Here is a 15,241-nt window from a genome sequence, read left to right as displayed (position 1 = left end):
CATGTCCTGCTCCCTGTTCCCTGCACACAGCCCATGTCCTGCTCCCTCCCCTCTGCACCCCCTCAGCAGGTTCTCTCTTTTCAGGCCGACTCAACTGGTGGTCCACAGTGTGCACCAGCTGCAAGCGCCTGCTGCCCCTGGCCACGACTGGAGATGGGAACTGCCTCCTGCACGCTGCCTCTCTGGGTAAGGGGGAGTCTGCACCTGAACCCTGCTGCCAAAAACACTGCCTGACTGCTTCCCTCCATCCCCAGCCCAGGCTCACAAACACGGGAGGTGCAAAGACCTGCCCTAAAAGTCTGGTTTGGAGCAATATATTCTTCAAATTTCACTGAAGTTTTGTTTCCCTCCAGCATGCCTAAAGCAGGGGAATAAAAGTTTTATTAGGTTAGAAAAGAAGGATAACTGGAACAGTATTAAAAAACACCAGTGATTTGCATTTTCCTTATATTTTCCTGTTCCCAGCCTAACAGCTCTGGAACAGGCAAATTCCAGGTGCTTTTGCGGGATTGTCCTCATTGTGCACGAGGAATTGCAGTCATTCTCTTGATTTTGTTAAACAGTTCTCTTGCTGTGTTCAAGAATGCAATGTCAAGCTATTATCTCTCTTAGTTCCTTGTAGAGTTTCAGCATTTGGGGTGAATTAATTTCCAAATGATTAATTAATTGTTAATACAAGATCTTTGAAGCTTGTCTGCAAATCGGTAGAAACCTGTGAAGCTGAAAGTCTTTGATATGCTTTCTCTATCCCAACCTATTATGAGGAAACTTATTTTTTGTTGCAGTTGTTAAAATCTTCCACCAGCAGAACTCTAAGAGGTGACTTTTTAAATAAAAACACTGGGATTTTTAATATTTTGAAGAGACTCTTCTTGTTGAAAGAAGTAATAAGAAAAGAGTTTTTGCTGTTCCCAAGTATCCTTTTATCTTTGTTCACTTCATTTTTAATTAGGAGGAATTGTATGTTATTTACAGCAAATGTTTGGAGTGTTTGGACCTGAGAAGAGCAGCTGACAAAATGGTCACTGAAACGTGGCTGTCCATGGGCCCATGTCCTGGGGAGAGCTCTGCTCTCTTTTGGTGTAGGGTTGCTATTCCCAACTACATACAGATGTTTTATTATCTTAAAATGAGATTAAAAGCCTGTGGCTGGTCATATTTTTAGACTTTCTATCATCTTGAATGCTCGTCTCTTCACTTGGGTGTTGAAGCCAGAGGGATTTGCCCTCGTGCTGTGTGAGAGTTGGAGGCCTTTGGGTGTTGGTGTCAGCTGTGGTTCCCAGCAGTGCCTGCAGTGCTCACCAACATTCCTGTGCCTGCAAACCCTGTTGGCAACTGCAGCCAAAACCAACCTGTGCATTGAATATTCTATGGCTTGCAGCAAAGTTGAAGTTGCCTGCAAGCAAACCCTGAAACAACTCAAGTCCTTAGTCATTCCTTAATCACAGTGTAACATTTGTCAGAATCCCTCTTGTTGTTCGTGAGCACATTTATACTGACTGGTTCTTTTGGAAACCTTAAAAATGGTGAGAGAATTATTTGCTGAGGAGAATGTTAAATTGTATGTCAGCTGTTTGTGTTTCACTGCAGCTTATTTCAAACTGAATGTCCTCTTGTGCTGCTTCAGGGATGTGGGGATTCCACGACCGGGACCTGGTGTTACGGAAAGCCCTCTACACCATGATGAGAAGTGGAGCTGAGAGGGAAGCACTGAAAAGGAGATGGAGATGGCAGCAGACCCAGCAGAACAAGGAGGTCTGTATGGCCTGAAGACAGTCTTGGTAATACCATTTAGGGTTAAAAGCATTCTTCTGGAGTTTGGTGTGAAGGTTTCCATTGCTATCAAATTCTTTGGCCTTCCATATTGCACAGAGAAAGAGATGCTTCTACTTAGAATTTTCAGAGTGTGTTTGTAGCTTTGTGGACATATCTATGCACAGTTTTGTCCCTAAAAAGGTCTAAGATAATTTTAGGACCTGTAGAAAATTTGGGACTGCAAAACCAAATGTATAATTTAGGTGTCACAAGTGTTATAAAATGAGGGCATGAAATCCACAAGAAAGAGAAACCCATTTTGGGAAAGATTTCCCAGAATGGAGAATTGGGATTCTTAGAGCTGCAACCAAATATGGTTTGGATGTTTCCTAACTAAAATAATTTGGTAGATTTGGTTTGACTATTGATTGAAAGCTGTACCTCAACATGTTATTCTCTGAAGATGTCTGTGCCTAAACAGTGGCTAGAAAAGCCCATTTCAGGAGTAATCCTGGATGCAAACAAGTGAATATGCTTCAGAGTTTGTGGCATATTTGTAATCTGGTTTTGTTGGCAGCAGTCAGTGAGAACACAGCTGAGCTGTGACTGACTCAGCTCTTTCAGGCTACTTGAAAAAACAGGGATACAGAAGCACTTTTATACCATTTTTGCTCTTGAACAGAAGGAAAAAGCATCACCTGTCTGCCCAGGAGAGCATTCATAGTAGTTCCAGATACTGGGAAGGAAGCAAACGTCCAGAAATGGGCAGTAAAGCACGTTAACCATGGTTACAAGGAATTCTGTGAGAATAAGTGCCTCTCAGGAGTGGAGCACTGCATTAGCAGCAGGACCCACATCTAGAAATATAATCCACTATGCAGTTAGTTGAGATCTTTTTTAAGAAGTTAACATTCTTTCACCTGAATAGAAATGTTGAACTATTATTGGTCCAAGAAATTAAACCGTGTCCTGTGTGAGACACAAATCAGTCAGTGCTCAAGGCTGCTGCAGGATGTGTGCAGGATGTGTGCCAGCAGGATGTAAAGCCCTTCCCTCTCTCCCACAGTCAGGGCTGGTGTACACGGAGGAGGAGTGGGAGCGGGAGTGGAACGAGCTGCTCAAACTGGCGTCGAGTGAGCCCCGGACACACTTCAGCAAGAACGGAGGCACCGGAGGGGGGTGAGTGCAGAGCAGGGCGGGGCCTTGGAGGGTTTGTTCTCAGCAGGAAAACGATACAGTCCAACTGAATGAAGGTGTTTACAGCACCATCAAACGGCCTTTTGGCTGCTGTGCTTTTTTTAGCCTGCTAGAATGTAATTATCTGAATATCCCATTATAATATTTAGCATTTTCATTATGTTTTCTTGTGCAGTTACCACGCTAACTTGAGGTCACTTTGTATCCAAGAGCCTGGATTTAATAAATCCTAATTTCTTTGTTTCTGGAACAAGCATGTTGTCAGTCTCATTTAGCTTCAAGGAGATGAAGTGCCTCATCTCACTGAAGATGTGCAGCTTTCTGTTTGGGGAATGCTCAGCAGGAAGGTGGCCCCTGCTTGGGTATTTTTACTAGGACATAGAATGACAGAATAACATCACACCCTCTAATAGCATTCTGCAAGAAAATAGTTTGTGCCTGGATATCACCTCTTGTGTACTTGATCACAGCCATCCTCTCATATTCATACATTTATTTCAGTGCTTTTTTGCTTTGCAGTTCAAACACAAAATCTTCAATTTGTTTCTACTTTAAAATGCTGTTAACCCTAAACATACAGGAGGGGGAAAAAGTCGTATTTCTGGTATTAGAGCTAAAGATTAAATATTTGGATGCAGTATCTTTTTAAAGAGAAGGTAGAATATCGAGTTATAGTTTGTAGTCTCATGAAACCATTCTGAAAAATCAATATGCTACTTCAGTCTTTGTACAGTTATTAAAAAGCTTAACTAAAAATTGTGGTAATTCATATTGCACCAGTAGGAACAGTTGCACTTTCTTTGACTATTCAAACTCCTGTTAAACCCACGTAACATCCACAGTGTCCTCAAATGCAAGAAGTATTTCAGGACTGTTTATTTAACATTGAACTGATTCCCTGTCATCCCAGTACAGTTTGATGTTGCTGGAAGGTTCTGCAGAGGGTTTGTCTGTATTTCCCAGTTTCCAGGCTGTTTATCCACACAGATTCCATGGGCAGGCTGATTGCAGCTGCTCTGATTGCACTCTGCAGAGCTCCAGTGTTTGTTACTACCCAGTGCTACCAGAAAGGCCAGGGAGGGGGGTGTTTTCTTGAAGACCAGCTCAGTCTGGGTGTTTAATCTTTCTATGATACTCAATTAGTAGCATTTCAGTCAATGAGCTTATCAGAACCAGACAAACTGATGGTCTCAGGCAAAAACCCAGCACTGTCTCCTGCCTTGCATTTAGTTCAGATGTTGAGAAGCTCTTGGAAAAATACAGAAATATATTTGTGAAAAAGTTTGGGATGAAACAGTATCTACAACACTTAAATACCCCTGATCCACATACAGAATCTTCTTTAAATAATGTGATGTGATAAACCATCCCTCACTTTCAGTGCAGTTCTTTCCAACAACAGGATTATTGATCAGCCTTAAGAATGCAGAAGCTTTAGTTTTTGTGTCTAGTGTTTATCACTAAAAATATTTAGTGTTTGTTTACTTGGTGCATAATTTTCTTTAGCTACTGTTTCCCCTGCAGAAAATTCCATGTGGTGATAAGTAAATTGACAGAAGAAGGCAGACAACACAGTGAGAGTAACAAAGTCCACAGATGTTCTCTGGGCTGTGAAAGAATATATTTTCCTTTTGACTCTATTGTGTTAAAGACAGGTAATTCTACAAATGCAGGAGGACATTGCTTAGAAAATTGTCAGCCATAATGTGTCTCATTTTCTTCTGTTTTGAAGCTAAAAAAAGAGATTTATTTTCATTTTAGTCTCTAGTTTGTTTCCTGTCTTTGTAGGTATTTTCCTGTTGATACACTTCAGTGTTCTAATGCAGATCAGTTTGTATTTCTATTAAATTTGGTCATTCAGCCCCAGTTTTCTCTGGCCTTATTCTATCTGCTTCATTATCTATGTTTCACATGCATAGTACCTGCTAGTCAGAGATGCCCTCAAATGTTGCATTTGCCAGGCATCAACCATCTTTACCTTCAGTTCCCAGGTACTTGCACAGGGGGTAGTACTATTACATAAAGAAGCAATTTAAGTTGGGTTTAATGTTCTCATCATGGCTTGCATTTATCTTTTTTGCAAATCTAAATAAAGTAAGTATAAATGGGCAACAGTTAATTTTTCCTGTGAACACTGAAAGAGGAATCAGGCAAGAAACAGCCCATTAAACATGTGAATGTGTATTTCTCCTTACATTCATTTCAAAGACAGAATGAACGTGGCAGAATGAATTACTTTCTCAGTTTAATGATCCCATGTTCAAAGTAGGGCCTTTGACAAGGAAAAGGAATATCAAAATAGTATTTTTGGGGAGGGGTATATTATGTCTTCTTGTTAGGTGCTATATTAAGAAAACTTGCCCATCAGTCTTTGAACTGTAGATGAGATGAATTTTCCTTTGGTGTCAGAATTAGCTACAGCATCAGAAGTTGTATCTGCTTCAAAAGAATTCAGTGACAAAGCTGAGTCTGGAATTGTGCTTCCTCATTCACCTGCAATCTCCTTTTAGTTATTTTTCAGAGTCAACTACGTGCAGAGGAGATGAGTTGTCTCTAAATCTCCCAGGATCCCTCCTTTGAGAGCACTCTCGTTCTGAGGCTGGGAAGTTGGAAAGAAAGAAAAAGGGAACACAGGAAAAGCTGGTTCATAAGTTCTCATTTCCAACATGTAAAATCCTCCAAGCACTAAAGCAGACCAAACCAATTCATTATGAAGCAGATTCTTGTTTTGAAACAGATTTGCACATCTTTCTGTAAATGTAAAAAATGAATTCTAGTTTAACATAATTGCTTCATTTATCTCCATTTACCAGCAAAGCCAGGGGTACTGAATTGAAGCAACTGCTTTGAAAAAAGGAAAATGTCTTGTACCCTGTTTTGTGATGAGAACCTAACTGTTGCCATCCTGCTTAAGAGAAAATTCCAGCTCCCTCCTTCCCTGTGCAGCCTTGTGCCAGTCAGAGCCAGTTGCTGGATTGAACAGCACTGTTGTTACTCACTTGTTGCAAACCTGGGTGTTGTGTCGTGGGCTGAGCTAGTGCAGGTTTGGGAAGCATGAACTGTCACCTGTAGCCTGTCTCTGTGCTGCTGATATTATCTTATTAATCAAATCAAGGGATTTTAAATGGGGAAGAAGGGAGAGAATACTGCTGTAATCCTTCTGTGTGTTGTTGGAGTTGTATTTAAGGCAGAAACCCCAAACATTTGGACAGGAAATACCTCTCAGATGCAGGTGTTCTCTGAGGTTTTGGACTTGGTGAGGTATTGAGAACATACAGTTCTTCATACACAACTACTGAAGCCATCCAAGGCCCTCATCCTATAGAGAATTTAGTTTAGACCATTTAACAAAGAAATGCCTTTAAAATGATTTTTATCTATCTGGTGTCTGTTATAGGAGTAATATTTCTTTTGAACTGTCCAGTATATGCAACAATTACAGGGTGCAGATAGAAAATGGTTCACTATAACAGTGTATCTTTTGATTATTAGCTGAAGTTTGTAATGGCTGACACCTCTTTTCATCTGGCCTATTTGCTGTTCATGTCACTTGTAGTGAAGCCAAACACAGCCTGGAAATATTCAAACTGCCCAGTGATTCAGATATGGGACTCAAAGCATTCACGTTCTGTGTCTCCTTTAGTCAATGCAAAATACCTTTTTTTTTTTTTCCTGAAGAATGAAAGACTGTCCCAGGGCTGTGCCATTTTCTGTGTCTGAGTTGAAGCTCAGTGCTGAACACCTGTAAGGAGATAACAGAGAGGCTCCTCCCCTACAGCAGGAATTTGGACTTGCTGTTGAGCTGCAGCTGTGCTTTATGTTGGTTTTTATTTGGGGATTGTTAAGCAGGAAAAGAAGAGGTGTCAGAAATGAAATGGTGGCAAATAGAGATGTAAACTCAGATGTCATTCTGATCTCATGCTTCTAACAAACCTCCAGGCTGGAGAGCTTTACACTTGCCATGTTGCCTCAGTGCCTCTCACTGTCTGTGGGCATTGCTCTCGTGCTCTGCATGAATCCAAAACTCAGCTTAAACCTGGAACAACCATTTCCAGTCTGTTGGACTCACTGAGAACCTGGAGGCTCTGGGTGGGGGAGAAGAGCAAGGTGACCATAGGGAGCTGTTTAGAAGGAAATCCAAGGACAGGAAAACAGATCTTTCTCAGAGTTTCCAGGCAGCAGAGGAACAGCCAGCACACAGCCAGGTGGAACAGCAGGGGAGGTGACTTTCCCAGTCCAGCTTTTTGGAAAAGGTTTTCTTGCTCTGCTGGCTGCAGTACAAATTAGATTTTCCATAGGAGAGAGAGTCTCTCTGGAGTGCTGAGTAGGTGTCCACTGTGTTTGAACTGCAGGTATCAGTGGTCCTGTAGCTCAGACTGAGATTTTTATTTTTATCTGTTTGGGGTTTTTTCCTGTTAATGTGCTCTTATAATCAAGATAAATTATTTAGTCAGAGTGCTGTGGTTGAGCAGGATTGTGCAATGCAGATCTGTGTGCAGGTGGATTTCATTATTAAAGTTAGCTTTAAATGAACAGAGGAATTAATTTCAGTTTCCTAAATTTTCTTTGCTTCCACGTTATATTGACAAAATTATTTTGTCCACAATTTTCATGGCCATGTAGCTTGCATAAATAAAGATCCATGAGAAAAAGTGGAATGATAAGTGGATCAAAGGATGTGGTAGGTTGCCATGGACACTTGTTAATGATGATTTTTTTCATTCTCATTAATCTTTAGCAAAATTCATACTGAATCCTCAGCAGTGCCACTGAAATAATACAAAACAGCCCACATGAATCACTGGCACTGATGATACAGAACTGGACACTGGAAAGGTTTCCCAGAGGGGCTGTGAAGGGACTCAAAGGTGTCTGGACATGGCCTGGGGCAGCTCTGGGTGGCCCTGCTGGAGCAGGGCTTGGACAAGGGACCTCCAGAGCTCCCTCAACACCTCAGCCACTCTGACCCTGGGACAGGGAGTGATGGAACATGATGTGTAACAGAAGAGAAGGGGTTTGAAAACTGTGAATTTGGTCATAGCTAGTGAATGAAGCAACTTGATGTGATATTGGAGAGTAAAGATGCCCAGTGGAATTTTGGAGTTTGTGCAGTTGGGCATGGCCCCAGCTGAGCAAAGGGACAGAGATCCTTCTGAGACAGCTGCATCTGGAATGTGCCTTCCAATTCTAGGAGCCTCATCAACTGGGAGATGAGGAATAATTAGAGGATTTGAAAAAGAAATTAGGACTGATAGTCAGGAAATACTAATTGAGAAAATAGCTGGAAATCTTTCTGGCACATTGTCTTGCCAAGAACAGGATTCCCCTGACTGCCCTTTGGCTAAAAAATTGCTCTGAGGGTGACATAGGACTGCAAATGCTGGAAAGCTGTCACAGCCAACCATGGAGAAGAGTTCAGTGAGGAATATGGGAAGAAATCACAAAATGGGGAATTTAGTTTGAACATCAGGGAAAATTTCCTGATGAGTTTGGGTAATGGGAGGAGGGATATGGGGAAGGAGAGGTGTCTCACTGCTTGATCAGTGAATGTCTCCTGCATCAGCCTCCCTGACAGCAGGTGAAATTCAGCTCATTGGAAAAGCTAATAGGACAGTGAATCTCCAGTTCCTTACACAGGTAACCCCTCCCCATCTTAAAAGAAAAGGTTTTGTAACAATAAAAAAAAAAAGCTGACAACTTTGTCAGTTAAATTCCTCCTGCTCAAATTGATATCAGTGTTTCTTACATTGCCAAGGTAAACTCACCTGAACTAGAAGGACACTGTAGGATCTGTGTGCCAAGGGTGTCACGTGAAATTATGATTTCTGTGACAAAAGTAGATTTACTCCAACAGCTTGGCTAAGAATCCCCTTTTCTATTCCTGCTAGGCTACCAAACAATATCAGACAGGAATTAATTTTACTGACTACTGAACTAGCATGGAGTCTGCAAGTGAAAACATTTCCTCTGTTGCTATTATTTTATTTCCAAAAATGCATTCTCCTATTTCTTATGGTACCTATTTCAATAATTGGAATATGTGTTTCAGAAGAGTGGGATATAAGTGACAATGAAGGATGAACAGCTGCTGGGATGTGCTGATTCACTGAAGTTCCAGTGGTTGGTTCAAGTTGGCTCAAAACAGTCTCAATGCTGTGTCTTCCAGGGTGGATAATGCAGAAGACCCAGTGTATGAGAGCCTGGAAGAGTTCCATGTTTTTGTCTTAGCCCACATTTTGAGAAGACCTATTGTTGTAGTAGCAGACACGATGTTACGAGACTCAGGGGGAGAAGGTAAGAGCTTGGTTGGACATTTCCACTCCTCTGTAAATGGAATCAATCCTAAACTGCCACACACAACAGACCCAGCTGGCACACATCTGGGTGTTTATGGGAGAGTTGCTGCCTTTTTCTAAAGAAAAAAACCAGAAAGCACAGAATGATGCTCAATCCATTTCTGTTAGATAAAAGTAAAAACTACAGGATAATCATGTAAGTCCTGATGAAAATCTGTTTATCCTAGATATTGGCTATTAACTTAACAACCATCACATTACAGAACACAATGCATTTGTGATTGGTCTAGGTTAACAAGGTTCTAATTTTGCTGTGTTATTTTGGTGTCCCTTAAAACCCTGCAGAAATCAATCTAATCTGACTTTGAAAAATTGAATTTTGAATGTGTGCATCTTGGAATTTTGGTTTTAATGACTCCCTTGCAGATTATCATTCAGAAGTTTCCAGAATGTTTTATTCAGTTTGCACATGTGAGCACACAAATGTTGGAGCCAGCTGGACACTGTCTGAGCAGGACTTGAAGGATTAAATTCACTTCACTCACTTTCTACAATGAACTAACAGAATACTAGTTCATGAGAGTGTGTTGCTTAACTAAAGAAGGGTGTTTGGTTGATTAAAGGAAGATGTTAAACAGGTGATGGAGTTCACAGGAATTTACTTCCACAGGAAAATGCTGGGTAATTTCAGTTTCCATTCAAGTTATGAACTACAAGTAATGGCTGTAGGTGATTCTGTAAGTTATGGAAAAACACCTGGAAGACAATGCAGCCACTGATCACAGCCAGCGTGGGCTCACAAGGGGAACTCCTTTTGGAAATATTTCAGCAATAAAGATTTGTATTTTTGTAGCAAAAGGAAAAATAATTGGTCAGAAGCAAACACGTTGAGAGAATTTTCCTGCCCAAACTTGCTGTTCCCATAATTATATATAGAAACAAGTGTAGAATCTTCCAAAGCAAGATTTTTTCCCCTACAGATGGAGCATCCCATTCATCTACATGGAGAATTTTTTGAGTCCTTCCTTAACATTACCATGCACACATACCTCTGCACATTCACAGATATATAATGTGTGGCCTATAAACATGTTTGCAAGGCACGAGCAGAGCCTGTTGCCAAAAGAACTTAGTGTATTTACTGATGATTATTAGAAAATACCCTTCTCCTTACAAGTCTTACAGGAAGGTACAGATCTGCATACCTGTGTGAGTCATTGAGATTTTGTTATAAGACCTTAATAACTTTACTAGTAAACAATGAAAGCAAGGAAAAATATGTTAAGAGCAGAAGGTTTTCATTATTGTTTGTAGTGTATTTACTGACATTTTATAATTAAATTTTACCTGTTATGACTGTTTCCTGCACTGATTGCTGTGCTTTAGTCTGCTCTCCTGGAGCTCTGAAAATATTGCAGCACAATTGTTACAATTATTGTCTGTTCTTAAAAGATCCCCTTTTTCTTTGCAGCATTTGCACCGATACCATTTGGAGGAATTTATTTGCCACTTGAAGTTCTCCCAAACAGATGCCATTGCTCACCTCTTGTGCTGGCCTATGATCAGGCCCATTTCTCTGCTCTTGTTTCCATGGAACAAAAAGACCAACAGAGAGAACAAGGTATGCTATAAACACAGTAACACTAGGATATATGTTGAATACAATGCACAAAGTACCTTCTTCGACCTGTAGGTGTATTTAGCTATCAGAAAGGAAACAATATTCACTAAATTTTATTGCTGCATGCTTAGGAGTAGTCTAATCACAAGCCTGGGAGCCAAGAACTCAACAGTCCTAATCCATGTGCTGTCACTGCCTGTCTTTGGCACTCACACTGTTTCTGTCAGTCAGTTCCATGTATGTACATAAATGTACAGGTATAACCACAGTTACCTGCTGTGCTCTGGGTTCTTGAAGACCTTTGTTAGTTTGGGTTAGTAAAGTGTTTAGAAGCTTAAGTGTGAGTCAGATTACTATTAAAAACTCATGTAATGGAAAAAATATCTCTCTTCTAGTGTGCTAAATGCACTTCTCTCATTTAAAAACATTTAGGTGAAATGTTTTTACCTTGCTGTCTTCTGTTCTGCTTTGGAACAGTGACAACAAAGTCTGACCAGATACTTCTGTGTCAAGTTGGAGCTTCCTGGACATGGGAATGGGAATGACAAGAGCTTCAGGACTGGATCTGTTCTTGCATTAGTAGCCCAGGAGCTGGCTATAAGTACCCTCATTTGCTAGAGCTGTTTGCTTAATAATAGAAAGCTGTGAGATGAACTTCTATCTGTCTTTGTTCCTTTTGTGGGGAAGGGAAAAGTGTTTTGCCAAAAACATGGTGAGGCTTTAGAAAAATTTCTATTAGGGAAAAGGGGGACTTTTGCTTTTAGTTACGAGTCTTATTTTTTCCTGGTGATACTTCCAAGGTGTTTTAAATCCCTTATGAATGCATATAGCTGTAAAGTAAATGGGAATGTGTGCTGGTTGTTGAGATCTCCTGAGTGAATTCCACTCCATCCTCCTTCCTAGGGAGGTCTAGAGGCACCTAAATGTCCATCCTTTGATTCCCTAACCCTGTGTGCATTCCATCTGATTTTGGATGTGCTAGGCATTGCCCATGCTTGAGACAGTCAGCAGTGCTGCAGCTCTGCAAGGCAGAGAGGAAGGTGTTCACTAAAATGATGAGAAGGAGCAAGAAAGGAGCTGTTGAACAGCAGATTTTGCTGTAGTGTCTTCACACAAGAATCTGACACCAGGTTTGTCATCCCCTTGGGAGGAGCAGAGAGCTTTCACATGAGCTGTGTGAGATGGGAAGCTACACCAAGGATTGCAGGTGGTATTGGCAACCTTGTGCTGGTCAAGAGGAGACTGAGTCATAAGACTGAAATGGAGAAAAAGGTTGATCTAGATGTCAGATACTCAAGATGTCAGATATTCGATGGGAAAAATCAGTCCAGTCCAGCTGTTCAGCCTCCACTGGCACGGAACTGTTTCAGGGATTTGTAGGCAGGTACATGGCAATATCTCTGGCCTTGGGACATTGGAGCTGCCTTCCAGCCCTCAGGCAGTAGAAGAACAACCCTTAGGAAATGCTTTTCACATAGAAAAATCCTGTGGTATGATGTGAAACACCTTCTGAGAAATGAAAGTCTGAAAAGGTAAATCTATCCCAGTTCAATGCAAAAATGTGATATGAACGAAGCTGGAGTTTTGGAGAGCCTTTAAGGACATGGTCTCACTGTTGATGGTTGCTGATGATACACTGTAAAGTTGTCTGGTGGAGTTGCCAGTGTCCATTTCTTCCTTTCTAACAACTGGGACCAGAATGATATCAGCAGACTGACAGAAACCTCATTTATCTCGGGCACATCTGTCTGCCTTCATACCAGGCTTCATGATCACAGGTCTTACAAGAGCCTCTGTGTGTAAATAACTGGATACACAGAACTGAACTCTCTCTGCAATAACTTTGCAGTCAGGGGAACTGCCATCCACCAAAGCTTTTGCTGTTGTTGTGTCCTCCAAGGGATGGGATTGACAAAAGGTAGTGAGGGACACTGCTGTTCAGCTGCTCTGACCCTGCCTCTCAGTGTCTGCTCCTCAGTGATACATCTCGGTGTCACCTACTGAACCATAATTCTAATCTTACAAGCCATATATTCCTCTTAGTCACACACTGCAAGATCTTGGGTTTGATAACGAGATTATATATTTGATTTCACCCACAAGTGCTAGGGAAAACTGTCTTTCTGTAGGATTTTCCTACACCTGTATTGCCACGGGAAAGGTGCTGGGAGAGAAAACCCTACCAAATATCCAGCACAGCAGCAGAAACATTAAATACTGGTTTTCATGTATAAGTTCATCCAGGTTAATTACAAGGGTCAATGAATCAAAGTAGTATTTGTTTTGTACGACCCAGTTGTACATGTCTTACTGCAGGGCCTTGAATACCCAGGCTCCAGTTCTGTGGAGCAGCAGAGAGCATTTGGCATTTATTCTGGGATGAAGGGAATGCTTTAGCTTTCAGCTGCCAGGCTGGTTGCTGTTGGAGACCACAGCAACCACAGTATTCCTGTTGTTCTCCCTGCTGTGGCAGGAAGTAGGTTGGCACAAGGATGCTCCAGCAGTGCTGGGTTTGTACCTTGTCAGCAGAGCGATGCTCTGGCACACGGGGGCAGAGCCACGGCTGTGAAATGTGCCAGTTACAGTGGCACAGGTTCAAAACCAAACAGATTTGGAACTATCAGAATGCAGCTGAGAGCTCAGAGCTCCACCTTCTTAAAAGGAGCCTCTTGGTGAGCCCCACCATTTGTAACCTGGAGCATTCCTGCTCTGTGTAACCAGCATCAGGAGCAGCCTCTGGAGCTGCCTGAGCTACTGCATGGACAGTCACACGTGTTTCAGCTGCTCTGCTCTCTTGGGGAGGAGGCAATATGTCTGTATTTGAGAAATATGTAGGGTCAAATAAATACTGATGTGAATGCCTGAAGTCCTGCTTTGGCACAAGTTCCTGTATCAGATAATTAAAATGCTCCTATAAATTTATATAAAGAGAAAACACACTAAAATCCTCTTGTCTGGAGAGGATTTAAACCACATTTTGACATGTCTTCTTTCTACCAGCTCACAGCTGGCGTTCTGCTGGTTGCCAGAGGGCCTGTCATTTTGAAATCCAGTGTCTGATTAAAAACCTATAAATATTTTTATATCCACGCAGGCTCTATTGATGCAGATGTTTTGTATCTTTGTTCATGGAAACACAGCCTGGCTTTCAGCTGCCCCTAAGGCTGCTCCCTTGAACCTGGAGTTCCCCCGTGCCGTGCTCCGTCCAGGTGTGACAGGGGTGACACTGGTTTGGGACAGCAGAGTGTCAGTCTCGGGCTCACTGTTTGATTTTACCAACATTATAAGATGGATAATGACGCTGGAGGCGTGAAGATGAGAGCTGGGAAACACTGTGACTTCCTTCACAGCACAGAAGGAGCACACCCAGCTGAGGAATGGCAGGAAAGTCCTCACTGTGTCTTAAACTGCTGTGGATGAACTGCTGGTCAAACATCCCATGTGTTGGGGCTGGTAGGCTGTGTTCTGAGTGGTGTGGCTCCAGCTAGAGAGTATCCAAAGCCAAGTGCAATTGCACCAACGCTGCAAACTCTGATGTAGCTGTGCCTCTGGGAGGTGCTGCAGTCTGGAGGGTTTGCTTTTGGAATTAATGTGAGGGATCCAGCTTGCAGTCATGATACAAAAATACTTTTCTGCTAGGAACGTGGGGAATCCCATAGGAAACTGTGGCTATCAAACAGAGTTCCCTGAGAGAAGAAATCTCTTGCAGTGAAGACACAATTTTAAAGCTCCCTTACTTTAGCAGATATATTTTGCCCAAAGAGAGCAGTGTTCCTTACCAGCCTCAGACTGTACCTTAGAATGTCACCACTCAACTCAGAGTAAGTTATTTGTGTGAAGATAGAGACACAGAATGTGCACAGTAGCTCAGACAACAGTGACATGCTGTAGACAATCAGCTCTAAGCTTAGTTTTGTACTTAATTTTGTATTTTAATAGAATTGAGTATCACTAAGCATTTTTAATAGGTGTATTTTCAGTATCAGTAATAACAGTGAACTTTAAGAAGAACTCCTTTACAATTTATTTATAAAGAATTATTATTACTGAACTATGGGAACATAAGTTAGTTTCGAGCTGCCCTTAGAAAAGAAATTCATGTTTACTCTTTGAAGTTTCCCTCCCAAAGAGACTGCTCCAACTCTCTGGCAGTTCTTTGGTCCAGGCTTTCCAACATCACCTGCCCTAGGATCACATTCCCAGTTCTCTGTACCTGTAAGGTCAGGTGCTACCAGAGTGAACTGTTGTGTAGTAAACTTACAATGCTGCTCTTTTCTAAGTTGCCTTTATCCTCTAAGTGATTGAGATATTGCACTGCAAGGTCAGCTGCCAGCCCAGCCAGTGCCTGCTGCTAATTCAGTTAATTAGCAGA

At 41.7% G+C, this 15,241-nt stretch overlaps 1 protein-coding gene across 7 annotated transcripts in view; it reads left to right on the top strand.

Moving 5' to 3' along the window:
- OTUD7A (OTU deubiquitinase 7A) overlaps positions 1 to 15,241 on the top strand; it is a 122,473-nt gene that overhangs the window by 96,159 nt on the left and 11,073 nt on the right. For all 7 annotated transcript variants that reach the window (XM_027704421.1, XM_027704423.1, XM_027704418.1 and 4 more), the window contains 5 exons: positions 85 to 186; positions 1,628 to 1,755; positions 2,822 to 2,934; positions 9,119 to 9,246; positions 10,720 to 10,869. In XM_027704421.1, the coding sequence (XP_027560222.1) occupies positions 85 to 186; positions 1,628 to 1,755; positions 2,822 to 2,934; positions 9,119 to 9,246; positions 10,720 to 10,869 (621 nt within the window). The remainder of the gene's footprint in view (positions 1 to 84; positions 187 to 1,627; positions 1,756 to 2,821; positions 2,935 to 9,118; positions 9,247 to 10,719; positions 10,870 to 15,241) is intronic.

This window comes from Neopelma chrysocephalum, unplaced genomic scaffold (assembly GCF_003984885.1).
Source record: "Neopelma chrysocephalum unplaced genomic scaffold, ASM398488v2 Primary Assembly neopelma1_274, whole genome shotgun sequence".
Lineage (NCBI taxonomy): Eukaryota > Metazoa > Chordata > Aves > Passeriformes > Pipridae > Neopelma > Neopelma chrysocephalum.
The sequence above is the reverse complement of the archived record's forward strand: the minus strand, read 5'-3'. Positions and strand labels throughout refer to the sequence as shown.